The sequence below is a fragment of the Musa acuminata genome, chromosome BXJ2-4, assembly GCF_036884655.1.
Source record: "Musa acuminata AAA Group cultivar baxijiao chromosome BXJ2-4, Cavendish_Baxijiao_AAA, whole genome shotgun sequence".
In the NCBI taxonomy this organism is placed as follows: domain Eukaryota; kingdom Viridiplantae; phylum Streptophyta; class Magnoliopsida; order Zingiberales; family Musaceae; genus Musa; species Musa acuminata.
In genome coordinates, this window is record NC_088341.1 from 6,503,848 (window position 1) to 6,520,027 (window position 16,180).

The 16,180-nt window shown below is 38.0% G+C and overlaps 2 protein-coding genes across 2 annotated transcripts; one reads left to right on the top strand and one right to left on the bottom strand.

The window, feature by feature from the left end:
* The first annotated feature begins 659 nt into the window (after nt 1-659).
* On the top strand, nt 660-11,761 carry LOC103980961 (WD-40 repeat-containing protein MSI4). The gene is made up of 15 exons (XM_009397507.3): nt 660-904; nt 1,433-1,496; nt 3,503-3,589; nt 5,448-5,510; nt 6,011-6,076; nt 6,162-6,236; nt 6,429-6,504; nt 7,529-7,745; nt 7,977-8,058; nt 8,910-8,983; nt 9,172-9,283; nt 9,383-9,457; nt 9,915-9,994; nt 11,166-11,265; nt 11,428-11,761. The coding sequence occupies exons 1-15, from the start codon at nt 783-785 to the stop codon at nt 11,527-11,529; spliced, it is 1,395 nt and encodes a 464-aa protein (XP_009395782.1). The 5' UTR covers nt 660-782; the 3' UTR covers nt 11,530-11,761.
* A 426-nt stretch (nt 11,762-12,187) lies between these two features.
* LOC135609286 (NDR1/HIN1-like protein 6) lies at nt 12,188-13,015 on the bottom strand. Its single transcript, XM_065102393.1, has one exon. It carries the CDS (start codon nt 13,006-13,008, stop codon nt 12,256-12,258), a length of 753 nt encoding a protein of 250 aa, XP_064958465.1. The 5' UTR covers nt 13,009-13,015; the 3' UTR covers nt 12,188-12,255.
* Between the last annotated feature and the right edge of the window lie 3,165 nt (nt 13,016-16,180).

Consider the following 16,180-nt stretch of genomic DNA (forward strand, 5'->3'; position numbering starts at 1 on the left):
CGGCGCAGGGAAAACTCGAGAGTTCCCAGATATTTTTAAGAATGGATGCGGGCCGTTGCTTGGGCCGATAGCTTATTGGAGTCGATCCGTGGCAGCCCATTCATTACAAGCGTCTTTAAATGGACATTGCCTCTAATGTCTCGAAATTAGCCCATCATACAAACCATTACAGGCCCTCTTCTTCTAGGGTTTCTCTGGTGGTGCCTCTGGTTTGAAGTTTCATAGGTGATTACTATTTACCATCCGGTCTTTACTATTTATAATTTTATTTTATTTTATTTTTTAATATTTTTAAAATATTCCTTTAAATATATATAGTTATATATATATATATATTTCCTTCTTAAAGAACGACATCAGTAGGAAGTTAAAAAAAGGATAAAATCTATAATACTAAGTTTACAAGATTATAAGTAGTAAAATAATATTTTATTATTTAGAAAAAAAAGGTATTAATATCAAGTAGGTGTGAATAATAAATAGGGGACTTTGAATAGTAGATTTCTTCTAATATTATTATTTTTATCTAATACTTAAAATACCTCAGTTGCATATCTTATTTTCCCGAATTGATCTAATTATAATATTTTTATAATATTTTATCGTAACTGAATCAGTTCACTATATATATATATATAAATATATATGCGATGTTGCCCAGTTAATAGACGGGTGATAGGACTACTCGACTGACAGGTTCCAGCGCACCGAGGTTTAGTGAGGGTTCGCCGAAGGATTCCAAAGCGGAGTTGCCGAGGAGGAGAAGGCGGAGGTGGAGGAGGATGAGGGAGCGAGGAGGGAAGGCGACGGTGGACGAGAGGTACACGCAGTGGAAGTCACTCATCCCCGTCCTATACGACTGGCTCGCCAACCACAATCTTGTGTGGCCTTCCCTCTCCTGCCGGTACTTCTCTCTTCTTTTTCTCCTTCTTTCGTTTCCTCCCTTCTCTTCCTTCTTTGGTTTCTGGGCCGTGGCTAGGGTTTTTTCATATCGGAGCTCGTCCTAGGGTTTCGCATGTTGCATCCTAGGGTTTCACGTCCTTTCGGTGCTCGATCGTGTCGTGAACCTGATCCGTGCTTCTCCCAGACTAAGATGACTTAGGGATCAAGATCTACGGAGAAATACATGTGAATTGAGAAGATTTCTTGTGCATTTGACCTTTTCCCTTCCGTCTCCTGTTTCTACGGTGCTCCTGTTTGGCGCAAACAACTGGAGGGTCTCGCATTTTGGGATTTTGGCAATTGGTTTGGTGTAACAATCTCATATATAGCTAAATCAGCAACCTTTTCATATTTTCTTTATAAATTAGGGATAATGCAAGAATACGAGGGGATTTTGGTGTATGCATCGTCTTGATGAACAAGTGACTGATTTCTTTTCCTTCATACACTTCACTGTAGCTGTTCGCCTATATTTCTTTCTTCTTTGTAGGTGGGGGCCACAACTTGAGCAAGCAACATACAAAAATCGCCAGCGTCTGTACCTCTCCGAGCAGGCAAGTGAATCGAGATCCTTAGCATTTACTATTATTTTGGCTGGTAATGCAATTCATCCTTGCTTTGGTGGAGCAACGTATATTGCATGTGGTCAAAGCCTGTTGTTGATCCATCTACCTGCAAGATGACAAGTATTTCCCACTACTTGTGGCTTAGAACCATATTTTCTGTTGTGCAAGAGTGTGCAGTTTTGACTGCGTTTCTTGTCATTTTGGGTTTCCTTGACGTGTGTCATGTTAGGTCGGGTAAATTTTATATTCCAAACATGTAAAACCTTTCATCAGAACTTATTTCCCGTTGCACTTTTAGCAGTAATCCTCTATGATGCCATTGCGACACACTAAATATCTTTAGGGCATGACCTGGACCACATGTGACAACAGACAACTTTTTCCATTAAATATGTAGAGGTCTATGCATCATCGAACACCATCTTGAGTACAAAATGCTATCGTTACTGAGAATGATATAATATGAATGAATAAATAATCTAACTAGAGAGCATGGATGGAGTTTGTTTCATCCCTTAAGAATTTGCTTACAACAATAAGAACATTAACAACAGCAAGCTGTGATGTTCCAACTATGATTTTTGGAGTTCTGACACAGTTTTAAGGTTCATATAAACCAATGGAGATTATTTATTTACAGTGGATTACGTGCAATTCCTGACTGATAGAGTTGAACTGCAATTGGTTTTCTATAGCATCTTAGCACCAAAGCTAAGATCTAAACCTAATAATTGAATTGATAAATTTCCAACAGAATAAAGATTCAATCGTATTGCCTAATGTATGAAAATTTCGTGTCAAAGATTTCTTTTAATCCTCACTTTTTCTAATTATGATTAATCTTAGTTATTGAAATGTTAATTCCACTTTTAGGAATCTGCTAAGATTGATTTTCTTCTTCACTTTGCTTTTGATTGAACTGAAGCAATATCACTGTCATTTCCAATTTTCTATTGCTATATACAAGTGCGAATCTGGTAGTTCTGCTCGTTTAACTTAAAAGCATTTTCTTATATATATATATATATGTGTGTGTGTATATATATATATATATATACACACACACACACATATACACACACACACACACATATATATATATATATATATATGTTTGTGTGTGTGTGTGTGTGTGCCCGTCCGTCTGTCTGTCCATGTATATAGTAAGCAATACCAACCAAATAAAAAAAAACAAATTGTATAAAGCAGATGATATTAGCAAGCAACCAGTCTGCTCAAAATAGTCAACTAATTCAATAATATCTACAATGAGATTAAAAGACTAATCAAGCATACAACACATTTTATTAATTTCTAACTGAATGAAGTGGTAGAGAACCTCAGGCATTAAACACCTTGCAAACACCATATACACTTGCAAATCAATCTCATTACAAACAGGAAGGGCTCAGGGTTCTCATATTGATGTCTGGATGGTAATTTATATATATGCTGGCTACTCTTAATGTTATTGATAATGCACCTCTGAAAGAAAGCAAAACTAATTATGACAATCGAAGACAGAAGTTTGATATCTTTGGTTGTCAATGGGAGATATGTAACAAGGCAAAGTATCTTTCCTTTCCCAATACCATACGTGAATAGCACATGTACACACTACACAATATTTGAATATAATTATTCAACAAATCATAAGTGCTGATTTTTTCTATGATTGCCTCTATAGCAAGCCTTTTGGATGTATATTCAGTTGGCCCTTGAAATGCACTTATTTGTATGCATCTTGTCATGTGACGTACAATGTGTCATGTTTTTTGTATCACTTTGTCTATTATTGTTCTTACATGCTTCAATGGTGCTGAAAGATATTTTGAGATCTTCTTTGGAGAGAGTAATTTTGTTTACCTACGCTTATCTGCTTCTGCTGTGGAACAGAGAAATTTTTTGTTGTTATTCTATTTTCTTTCTGATGTAGACACTTTGAAATCTGAAAATAAGCTATAGTGTGTGTCTAATTAGCTGTAACATTGCAGACTGATGGCTCTGTACCAAATACCCTTGTTATAGCAAATTGTGAAGTTGTCAAGCCAAGAGTTGCGGCTGCGGAGCATATATCCCAGGTTGGTTAAATAGATCATTGATATTTATGCATCTAGCTCATGCTTTGATCTGAAATGCAGTGGTGCATACTTCAGGCTCATCCAGATCCAGTCATCTAACTAAGCTGACAAAAAAGAGTATTAATAATCTTATAGTCAATTACTATAGATACTCTCTGATGATTACCATTTCAATCTCTGCTTCGAGGTTTTGGTTAATGAAGCTAACTTCCATGTCAGAACATTTGATCTCGAAAGGATGAAATTGTAGCTTGTCCTTATAAGTTCATGACAATTGACATGATCCAATATTCAGTTTTTTCAATTTATTCATGTTTGTAGCACCAGTCATAGCAATATTTTATTTATTAGTTAAATTTAGTTATAGCAAGAATATAATTTTTTTTTAATCTCAGCTGGAAATTAGATGTTTTGCATGGCTATGTAAGTTACGCGTGCTTTTGTACAACATTATATATTGTTGTAACTTGTATGAGACTATGAGTCGCCTTATTATTTTAGTTCAGATTGTTATGTTTCTGGTTTTGAATTCATTTTGTTGGTGCTTTAGCTATACTGGAACTAGAATCTCTTTACTAGAATTCATTTTATTGGTGTAATATCCCAGTAGTCCCACTGGTTTTGCTGGAGTACGAGCTTTGATAATTCTGCCACTGGTAACTTGGGCTTAAGCATCAAGCCTTATGGTTTTAGGCCTGTAAATCCAAGTTACTAGTTTAGTAGTTGTGTTCGGATAGGTCAGGACAATATGTGTGTTCCTATTCCTGTTTTTTTATTTATTTCGTACAAATGATCCAAACATGGAGCATTGATGTAAAAAGCTTTTCACTAGCGCAAGCAATCATTGATCATCTCACTGCATCATCGAACCACAAGGCATGGAGACATTGCAATTTCTCTAGATGTGCTAGTTGACATGTCTCAAGATTTTCAGTGGAATAATCATCAGCTAGATGTTTAGTTATTTACTTCTGCACTTGATTTGACAAGCATAGGTAATTTTTATTTGTTCTTTGTTGAAGCTTTGATATCACAATGATTTTACTCAGCGTATAGTCGCCATGATTCACTTGGGGAGTGCTTTACTTGCCAAAGGCTGGTTTTATTACCCTGTTCAAAACCGATTAAATTGAGGGTTTGGTGTGTGTTCTCTTAGCCAATATTAATGCGCCTTAGTTGTTGTTGGCTTAACACATTTATGCATCACTCAAATGCGCAAATAGATTTACTTAGGATCTCTATTTTTCTCTTGTACACTAGGCATTAGGCACATGCAGATACATAAGTACACAAAGTAAAAAAAAACTATGGATTTGGTAGTTTAATCATTTTTATGAACTATGAAATAAAAGTAACATATAATGAAATTCTCGGTTGATCGCATGATAGTTAATTGCAATTGCATGTCTTAACTTCTATTTTACGTTATAATTAATACTATTATGTATTAAATTAAGTGTGTATGGCTAATAGCAGTTGTAAATGTTTGATGAAAAGTAAGTCTGACAGCTTTCTTAATTCTCTTTTAGAAGCATAGCATTTGAAGTCTTCATCTGTAGTTCATGACAGTATTGATTCTTTGGTTCTGCTAAGTACCAGTAGTAATTAATACACACACTGTTTTTTAGGTTCAAAAATTTTAGTTTTGATGGCATCTTGTAATCTTCATGCTTATGGTTGTTTGTTGTGGTGATGCTCGCTTTAGTCACTTGCATAGATCTATTGGGTCCCATATGTTTTCTTGCCCTAAACAGAATAGAAATCATAAATTGCATGTTGCTTCTACACTTTTGCAAGTTAAATTAATCCTAGATCTTTTATTTTTTGTAATGCTAAAATAGTGATGTGATGCTTGCAGTTCAATGAAGAAGCCCGTTCTCCTTTCGTTAAGAAGTATAAAACAATTATACATCCTGGGGAGGTATGACAGTTGGTATCTTTCTCTTATACATCCATTTATCTGTCAGTGAGCCACTATACCCTTAGAATTGGTATTTTCCAGATTCAAGATGAGGAACTTAGAGATGGCTCTTATCAAACTTATATTCATGTCACGAAGTATCATGAATGTGATTGCGAAATTCAATATTTCAGTTTAAGCTGGCAATTATGGTCCTCTGTCATGTTTCAGAAAACATTTAGGTTATGCGAGAATCTGGTTGGAATACTTTGCAGTGTATTTGAGCTAGCACAACCTATTGATCCTTGCCTAGCTTAATTCAATTAAAAGTTGTATAAAATAAATTTTGGTACTTTGCTTTATCAAACATTAAAGAGTGTCAGGTTGTTGTCTAAAATGGAGTAGCAAGGAGCTATTGACTTCAACTTTATATCACTTGCCTTGATCTTCTTGGTTCCTAGATGGCTAGATGTATATGAGATTGGAGAATTAGTTCCTCACTAATGCCTGACTTCTTGCAGGTCAACAGAATTAGGGAGCTTCCTCAGAACAGCAAAATAGTCGCAACACATACTGATAGTCCTGATGTAGGGTGAATGTAATTTTGTAGTACTTTTTCCTTATCAGGTTCATTCTTTGGGCCTTCTCTTATGTTTCAATACTCTTATGAAGGTTCTTATTTGGGATGTTGAGGCACAACCAAATCGTCATCCTATGTTAGGAGCTGCTGAATCCCGTCCAGATTTGGTCAGTCATTAATTTAAAGACAAATACATTTTCAATAAAGCAAGCACTTGTGTCATATATATGGTTATGAAGCAAAACTTTTATTCTTTTACCAAGGACTGTTAACAGTGATACTCACTATTAGAGTAGGACTGTTAACAGTGAACTTTTGATTGCTATTGCGGGTGCAACTTACAAGTTCTTATTTTGCAGATATTGACAGGTCATCAACAAAATGCAGAATTTGCTCTGGCTATGTGTCCTACTGAACCTTTTGTGCTTTCTGGAGGTCATAACTCATCCTTTTGAGTACTATTTTACATACTTTGGTTTTATTTTTCCCTAATACATACAGATTTTCTTGCATCTGTTTATCTTACTTGTCATGCCATTGTTCAGTATGGATTGCATATTTCCAGGCTGTTTTTTCCATTTTTACATCTAAAAAATGTCCCCTCATCATTTTCCAGTACAGAGCTATAGGTTACTCATAACTTACCAGGCTGTTATTTTCACTTCCCATCTAGAAAATGTCACCTCATCATTTTCCAATACAGGGCTATAAGGTAATCTTAACTCACCTGCACATAAACTCTTGATGTCCTTAAAAGGGAACCATTGTTTATGGTTTAGAATTTCTTTTTCCTGTAATGATTGTGAGACTATCTAAGGTAACCATTTACTTGTTTGCTTAAATCAACTACCTTTTCAGCATGTGTTAACCTTCACGGAATTATCTGCAAAGATGCTTTGGTGCCACTTATTATTACCCAGGCAACCTGTGGTTCGATAACTTGAGCAGAATATATCTAGCCTCATGGAACAAAATGCTCAACTAATAACTTATTAGCTGACCATTATTTTTTTGTTTACTCTTCATGGGGAACCATGCCATATAACAAAATTTTCATGCAAAAATTTAGCTTATCACAATTACCTTATTCTCTTGAAACTGGTTAAGTTAAAAAATTGCCTACCCATAATCAAATATTGCATTTTAGCGCATATGGTCCATAAATCTTAGCATTTTTTTGACAGAATGCCTTGTTATCTTGCTAATGTCAACAGTAGATATGAGTAAAGATAACATTCTTATGCAATTATTTGCTGCATCAAATCCATGTTTATCATTCATTTCCACTTTTATCTAATAACATTGTCAATGTCATATGTGATTGTTCTATACTGGGTCTGCATTGCTTAGTCATAATTTGTTATCAATTGTGGGCTAGTTTTTCCTTCATCTGTGCATTATGATGAAGCTTTCCTTTATCCCTCTCGTATACATCTTGACATAGTTTTGCCTATTCCAGGAAAGGATAAGTCAGTTGTCTTGTGGAGCATCCATGATCATATCTCTTCTGTAGCAGAGTCAACTTCGAAATCTCCTGCATCGGCTTCAAACTCGAGTGGTAAGCAATCCATTAAAGCTGGTAATGAGAAAAGCTCAGACAGCACAACTGTTGGACCAAGAGGTGTGTACCAAGGGCATGAGGATACAGTTGAAGATGTGCAGTTCTGTCCATCAAGGTACTCTGTAATATCTATTTAATGATTTTATACTATATGATTCTTGCATGTTATTAGTCTTGTTTATTTTGAGATATAAATATTTGTTACTATTTCTTGAGACATATTGCTTTTTTCTTTCTTCCCCCATGATTGCTATGCTCGTTTAGATATTTTGCTATTTTGTAACTAAAATCTGTTTATTGTATTATTTTGCTTTCTTACTGACTGCTTTCTTTAAACATGCTGAAGTGCACAGGAATTTTGTAGCGTAGGTGATGATTCTTGCCTCATTCTCTGGGATGCCCGAGTTGGTACTAGTCCAGTTGTTAAGGTAGTTATTTGATTCTTTCTTGATTACCATAACCTATTGATGTTGTTATCATAAACTTGTTTTCTTAGGTTTCAATTTTAAATGAGTTGCACATTTTACCGTTTGAAGTCGGAAACAGACTCGAACTTGTTAATTCTTAATGCATTTCTGAGGACAATATTATTTTCAGTTGAAGTAATAAATTACTCATTTGTATTTGAATTCTTTTAAGAAATTTGAATCTTGATCATGATAGTATTCTTACCATAGCAATGAGGTCTCAGAATGTGTTGTTTTATAATGAGATGAACTCACTATGTGCAGCATTCCATCTTCCTTTGTCTAGTATCCTTCTAGAATTTTGTGACTTTCTTCTTGTAGATCTATTATTAGGCTCTACCATAATTGTTCCAGGAGCTGGTTATGTCCATCCAGTTGGTTGTAGTTGCATAACTATAATTAGTTGGCATGTTCTTTATCTTGAAGCTTCAAATTAAGCTCTAACTTAGATATGGTGTTTTGTGCTATCTTGTTTCAACCTTTTCTAATCAAATCTGACCCTCGTAGATGTACTACTTGAACAATTTGGCATCAGCGTCAAAAATCTTCATATCACTTGTATCTCCAGCATGTTCAGTTTATTATGCATTGAGATTTCTATTGCATTAAAATTTTCATAGAAGAATACCTTGGAATGTGAAAATCAATTAAGCATTGTCATGATGGTTTTGCTGCAACTTTCTATTATTAAGTCCTATAAAAAATAATAATAATACAAATTTCTCTTATCTATATCTTAACCTTTTCTTTGCCTTCTTTATCACATTATCCTGTAACCTTGCTATATTATGATAACCTCATCCTCTTTTCAGGTTGAGAAAGCTCATAATGCTGACCTTCATTGTGTGGATTGGAACCCCCATGATCAGAATCTTATTTTGACTGGGTAAATGTTCTGATTTCATATTTTTCTGTTCACTTAGTCTTTGTTAACGTATTTCATGTCTGTTGCATCACTTTTCCTTTTAGTTATGTTATAGTTTTTACCATTTCCATTTTGAATGTTGTCCTAGCTTGTGAGTCAATGGTTTATACATTCTCATTCTTTTATTTTTCTTGCCAACATATTCTCAGATCTGCTGATAATTCTGTTCGTATGTTTGACCGCCGTAACTTAACTTCTGGAGGTGTTGGGTCACCCATATACAAGTTCGAAGGTCACAAAGCTGCTGTTCTTTGTGTCCAGGCATGCTTATATCCTGCTTCATGACATTTTGTAAAGTGTTTCATTCGAATTGTTGAAGTGCTGCTTTTATAACAAACTGTCTTTTGTTTCATGTTGTAGTGGTCTCCTGACAGAGCATCAGTTTTTGGAAGTGCTGCTGAGGATGGCTTCCTCAATATCTGGGATCATGAGAGGGTATTCTCTTATTGTCTTTCTTGTTTTGAGAAATATATTTTTCATGACTATTATATATGCTGTGTCAGGGTATTCTCCTGACTATTATATATTTTTCACGACTATTATTTTCCTTAATATCAAGGTATTCTCCTGATATGATGACTGTATATATGCTCATGTTAAGGCTTTCTTCTAGGAATGCAATTCCTCTATTGTGATAGAAGAATCATCATAAGTTTTGTCCCTTTTTCTTTTCATTGTTGTGGCTGTTGGACTCGAGTTCTGCATCTAACTGATATATTGCTTTTTGTTGGAGGACTATTAACCTTGAGTGTTTTCATTCTCTTTTTTAATGCTCATCTTGGATGGAAACTTTGTGGCAGATTCCTTTGTGTAATGGATACCAAATATTTTGCTGCTTCAAAATGCATCATTTGATTCATTATAACATTTCAAGTTTTTTCTTTCATTTTAGGTGGGAAAGAAGAAAGAACGTGCTGGAACAAAGACACCTAATTCACCTCCCGGTCTATTCTTTCAACATGCAGGGCACAGGTATTACAACATAAGATTTTCAGCCTGCTCATGTTTAAGTTTGTGGGTCTCCCTATTTCCTCCATGTTGTCTGCCAATTTTGTTAATTATGATGCGAGGAACCTGGCTTGGTGGAGAAAATATGTGTCCTAATCTAATTTGTATCTGTTATAGCTATAGCATATTAGCATGTAGCGCTGCATCATCTTTTGAAAAATAACATACACAAAACCAAATATAGACAAAAAGATTGGATACCAGTTTACTTCATAAAAATTATGCCCTCATGATTTTTTGTTGTTGGAACATCTTGAATCCTTGATTATCAGTATTTGATGAAGTACAAATTTCAGATATTGGACCAATGTGATTATTCAGCACTTCATGATTGCTATACTGTGGTTGCTTGGCATCAAAACTGCAGTCAGTTAAATAGTTTTCATAAGGTATGCCAAAGTATGAGGACATTAAGGATTGACTATGGTTAGGATGAAATTGGATAGAAGGCAAGGAATAAATCTTAAGGTAGTTAGAGAAGATGAACTACTTCGTAGGGATATCCAAGTTTGCTCTGATACCCTGTTAATGTGAACTGGGTGGCTTGGTGAGTTAGTACATCCTATAAGATTGAACTTAGATACCCTACTAATAGTTTGTGAGATTAGTTTGATCCTTTTTTTGTTTTTACAGAATGTTAGAGGTTGGTTCAGTTAGAAATAGTTAGATCGACTAAAAATTAAACATAAATTAGTTGATCTATCAGAATCCAGCTGACTAGTCGGGAATTAGCCAGATTGTTGGGATTCACTGGTAATTGGCTTGGATCAATTAAACACCAGTCTAGGTTGATGAATTTTCAGATAAAACCCATAATAATCTGAAACATCTAAGAATGGGGAATGGATATGGATGGTGATAAACATGCATATGGTTAAACATTAATTGATGACAAGAACCAGAATCAAGTAAAAGATGAACCGATGAAGGAATAAATAAATGATGAACTGATGAAGGAACTGACTGTTAGATTAAAGAATGACGGTTATCTTTTCCTCTCCTCTTGTATCTTATGCTAATCGTGAGAATACTTTTGAGGGCTACTAGGTGTTTGCTGTATTATAGTATGCTTGTTGGTAATGGCATAAACAGTTCATTGACAGTTGCAAGGGTTCTCTTTTTTATGTATATGCAGAGATAAAGTCGTAGATTTTCACTGGAATGCATCTGATCCGTGGACAATTGTTAGTGTTTCCGATGACTGTGGTAGTACTGGTGGGGGTGGTACTTTGCAGGTAACCTCATAAGATTCTTTACTCGGTTTTCTAATTTGATTTGCCCATCCATTCGTATTTCCATTACCTTCAGAATCGACTTGTGTACAACAGAAGTTTCTCCCCACGGATCATTTTTACTTTGTTTTGGCAATTATGACATCCTCATGTACGGTAATGCAGATCTGGCGCATGAGTGACTTGATATACAGGCCAGAAGAAGAGGTTCTAGCTGAGCTGGAAAAGTTCAAAGCCCACTTATTGTCATGCTCACCCAAGTCCTAAATCTTCGATTGTTGCTCACCCAAATCAGAGTGCGTATGGCCTTTAATTAGTTCTGACAGTATATCGTAGAACCCTCATCAGGGATCAACGGATGTTAATTTTTATGCTGTAGTCGTACTTGCCGAGTTTGCTGGACTGGAATGGTATCTACTGTTGTATGGCTTGCCTGCCTGCGTATTCCCACTTTGTTTGGACTTTGAACTTTAAGTGGGTTTGATTTCTACTGTCTTAATTACATGTGATCAATTGTCTCCTACTCGCAGCTGGTTCAAATCACTAACCACTTAGTACTTCATACGGTATTTTTTGTTCGCCTTTCTTAATTTACGTTGAGCCGGATTGCAGCACGAATATTTTTTCATGATTAGACGTAAATCATGTCCACAGTATATTTTCCAGTTGATGAATCCAAGGCAAACGTCGTTATCACTCAACGGCCCATCACGGCAATGGATTGCACGCTGCAGTTGTAGTCTCAATCAAGGGCGCTTTCAGCATCACTGAAAGGGTTAGGCTCCGAACACTAATATGTGAGACTTAACATCACCATCACAAATATGTGACTGGTCCACTGAGAAGCGACCATAATTACAAATAAAAGACGAAAAATCATTAAAATTAGTGCATAAATCACCAAAGTAAGAAACTTCTACTCCAATGCGAAACTATAAACTAAAAAGGAAACTCTATAAACACGTCCTATTCCAACATGGATGGTCGTTGCTTCTAAATCGTCCAGTTCCAGATATCTAAACGAAGCTTCACTTTGCATCTCGCCGACCCGGTGGTTGTGGCAGCGGCGGTGGCGTTGGCTTCGGTGACCGCTGCTTCGATCCCGTCGCACGAAGCCCGGACACCGATGCGCTTCGACTTGAAGCCTCCGATCTTAATACTGGCCTCGGTGTAGAGACCGATCTCCAAGGGGAACAGCTTCGTCTTCCTCAACCGCGATGCTTCTGTTGGGTCCAGGCTCCGCCCCGTGCTCGAGACGGTGGCTTTGAGCACTGTGGCAGTGTCGGAACCCTGTGCGAATCCTTGGATCGTCCCCTCGCCTATCGCGACGCCGTCGGAGGAGGCGGAGACGGTGAAGTCGTCGTAGAGGAAGACAAGATTCTGGTTGCGGTTGCGGGCGGTGACGGAGAGGTCGAGGCTCGAGGTGAGGAGGTCGGCGTCGGAGAGGTTGAGGGCGGCGAGTCGAAGGGAGGAGACGGAGAATGACGGGCGCTCGGGGCGGTAGCAGACGTAGAAGACACCGGCGGCGATGGCAGCCAGGAAGACGAGGCCAACTAAGAGTGTGAGCGAGAGGCAGCAGCAGCATCGTTGGCGGCGTCGGGGCGGTGGCGCCAGAGATCTGTGGGGGAGGCCGTGCTGCTGTGCTTTAATGGGAGAGGAGGTGGGACGCTCCCCGCTGGCGTTGCCACCGCCATTGACCTTGACGGCTACGGGAGGGTTCGCGTTCGGTCGTTTCGACGCCTCCATTGCCACCTCTCGCTCTCTCTCTCTCTCTCACAACAGCAAATGCACCCCAAGTAGGAGAATATTTATATGAGCTTAAAATCTCTCTCTTTCTCTATGCTAAACTCACCCGCAAGTTAGTGCAGAGGCCAAAAATTGATCAGAGCCTGTATCACGAGAGCCCTTCGATTGTGATCCATCGGCCGTGGAAAGAGCTCCGTGGGTCGGTGGACTATTCACCCAGTGAGTGTTGAGTACAAGAAAGGGTATTTGTTGTCAGTGGTTTTGGTTATGGATTCGTCATCTTTTTATTGAATCAGATGACTGGATAATTAAATCGATAATATACAACTGTAAGCATTATTCAAAGAGAGATGAGATAACGAGGTTGTTATGGAAGTAGAAAAACTCGAGGAAGATGAGCTTTCTATTGGCTTGTTAAAATTTTGTTCATACTATATATACATCAATTGTGATTCATTTTATGTTATTGGAAATTCTCCAAAAAAATTATAATTTCTTGAATAATCGTTCAAACTTCGTACTCTGATTTCTCTTATACCCGATAGATCGACACGCGTCTCCGATGCTCTCATCTCTCTCCAACAGAACGGGAAAGCAGTATGTTCCCTGGACGGGCCCCACACGAGACCACGAAACTTGGTACTGCTTCAAGTACCGGACTTAGCTGATGATTTGAGAACGTGGCACACATCCAACGGGCGATACGAGGAGGGGAAGTTGGCAGAGCGGTTGTGGATGTTGGGCACATCGACCGGGAGTGGGACGAGCGTTCGCTGCGTAGGCACACGAAGTACTTTCCCGTGATATATAAGTGGGTCAAAGCTCGTCCCCACTGTTCGGAAGAAGCGCGCCATTGAGAGAGGCGAGGAAGGAGGCGAAAGCCATGGCGATCGCGGGGGCGGAAGAGGAGGAGGAGGTAAGATTCAACTTCGATTCTTCTTCTTGATTCTAGTCTCTTTAACTTTGAACGAATCCTTCCTTCGTCTTATGAACTGTGTTTCCGATCCGTGAGTCTTTGTTGGAAGCGACTTGAACAATCGCAACGCTGTCGGTCTGGATATTGCAGATGTTTCTCCCCTTTCGTTTCTGATGATCGTATTATGCTGTGAAACAGCTAGAAAATTAGTCTCCAGATCCTACATTTCCCCGTCTTAAATATTTCTAGTGTTGAGGTTTCTCATTCATGGTAGCATCAGATCGATCTGTTGTCCCGAAGAATTGATTATATTTTGTGGTCGGTCATGGTGTCGCATCTGGATCGCTCGAGATGTATCCGATTCGTGTTTTTTAAGGCACCGACATTTTCTAGTTTGTTCGATCATGTTTCTTTCTATGGGGTCGATCCACTTTACGATGAAGTAACCCGATTTATGAGTCTATGGTATGGATTGACTCGTAAATCATGTTAAAATTGAGATTGATGCTGGTCCATCGATGTTTTCTTTTCTCGATCATCGCATACCTTTGAATTCGATGGCTAGCTGCCGGTCCTCCTTATCCTACTGAAGCTGAAATTTCTGGGCAACCTTCCCTCTGTTTGTCTCTTGGAAAATCCCGACCATCATCAAATAAGTTGAGACCTCTCTCATGAATCACTGGAATAGTAAAAGAATTGAACTCATCTAGAAATTAAATGGGGTATTCGAAGTAAAGTTGGCGCATCTGTTACTATTCTCGCTCTATGCACATTCCTCTGCGGCATTCTCTTCCCTCTGTGCTCGTTCCTCTGCTACATTCTGTATATGTTCTGAATCAAACGCGCCAGTCCTTATTCTAATCTGCATTTAGCCAAACCTATTTTCTTGGGTACCCCACAGTGTTCTGCAACCACATCTTGATAGAGTTGTTAGTAATCAATACTATATTGTGATTTAATCTTTTCTTTGAATTTTGCTGCTGACAGAACTGCTGAAGGTCTATACATAGTGATTGGGGTGGGAATCACCAAAGTTGGTCGTACATTTTAGAGAATAACAAAAAATAATAATCTATCAGGTTGATATTACTTTGCACTGTTCTTGTTATTTGTCTTCAGATGCCAAATTTTATTCCTGGATCGTAACATAGAAGTGAGACTTCTCAGATATTAAAATCTCATCCGACTGAAATGTGCGGTGGTACTCAGGATAGAATCTAATTCATTGCATTATTAATACGATGGATTTGAGGAAAAAAATATTTAATACGATGAATAACGCCATAGCATTTGTGTGATCGAGCACCTAATATAGAATTTAGTAGATGGTGTTGGTATTTCTTAAATCACAAATTTATGATCCTGTCAACTATCTTTTTTAAGTAATCGCATGAGTTCATTTTTTTTATGATGACCTCAATCCGAGCCCATAACATCTAGCTGGGTGGTTGCTCTCCATTTGGATGATGCAACCCTTTTATGGATTTTAAGACTCGAGAGATTGCATCCGATTGATGAAGCTATAAGTGTTTGATAGTATCACAGACGGATCAACAACTTCTGGATAGCACCGTAGAAGAGAGGTGATGATTCATAAGGGCGCGGGGGCAGTGCACTGACGTAAGTGGAGATGAGTAAAGAAGAAGAAAGGAGAGAGAAAAAAAAGGGCAGGGAAACAAGAACCAGATTTTGAAAATTGCTTGCATTTCATCTTTAATTAGAAGTTAAAGTTTTAGAGATGGGTGATGCGCAGGGAACGAGTAAGAAGATGATGCCTGTTTGGATGCCATTCGATGACATCTTCGGCCACAAAGAAGGAGAAAAGCACAGCAGCTGGAACCGTATCATCCAAAGATGATCATATTCTGCCGATGACGCGCCATCCGGGTGTCGTCGTGGACAGCTTTTGCCACGAGCTTTGCATTTATTATTATTATTATTATTATTATTTTGTGGATAAGCAATGGACGCACAAAGCGTCGCCGGAAGATTTGAACCCTCCATCTTAAGCGCGATGGCAATTGTCGTACGCAGTTGGCATGCTATTTCACCATAGGATTCTTATACCGTGTGCTTATACATATGCACGCATACGTAGGATGGGATATTACGCTTACGTGAGGCGTGATCTTTCGTATGCAAACAAGAGTCAATCTGGACCACAGCACAGCCTAAGACGGGAAATGGGCGTTCAGATGCAAATTAGCGATTTATTATGTAGAATCCCGTTCTTAACAAGAAGCAGAGAGGAAAGAG

What these genes read in the sequence shown, in the direction of transcription:
- LOC103980961 (XM_009397507.3), top strand. Translation starts at nt 783, where the DNA reads ATGAGGGAGCGAGGAGGGAAGGCGACGGTGGACGAGAGGTACACGCAG. An exon ending in CAATTATACATCCTGGGGAG is followed by an intron (nt 5,511 to 6,010) that starts GTATGACAGTTG and finishes GACTTCTTGCAG; the next exon opens with GTCAACAGAATTAGGGAGCT. An exon ending in ACCTTTTGTGCTTTCTGGAG is followed by an intron (nt 6,505 to 7,528) that starts GTCATAACTCAT and finishes TGCCTATTCCAG; the next exon opens with GAAAGGATAAGTCAGTTGTC.
- LOC135609286 (XM_065102393.1), bottom strand. Translation starts at nt 13,008, where the DNA reads ATGGAGGCGTCGAAACGACCGAACGCGAACCCTCCCGTAGCCGTCAAG.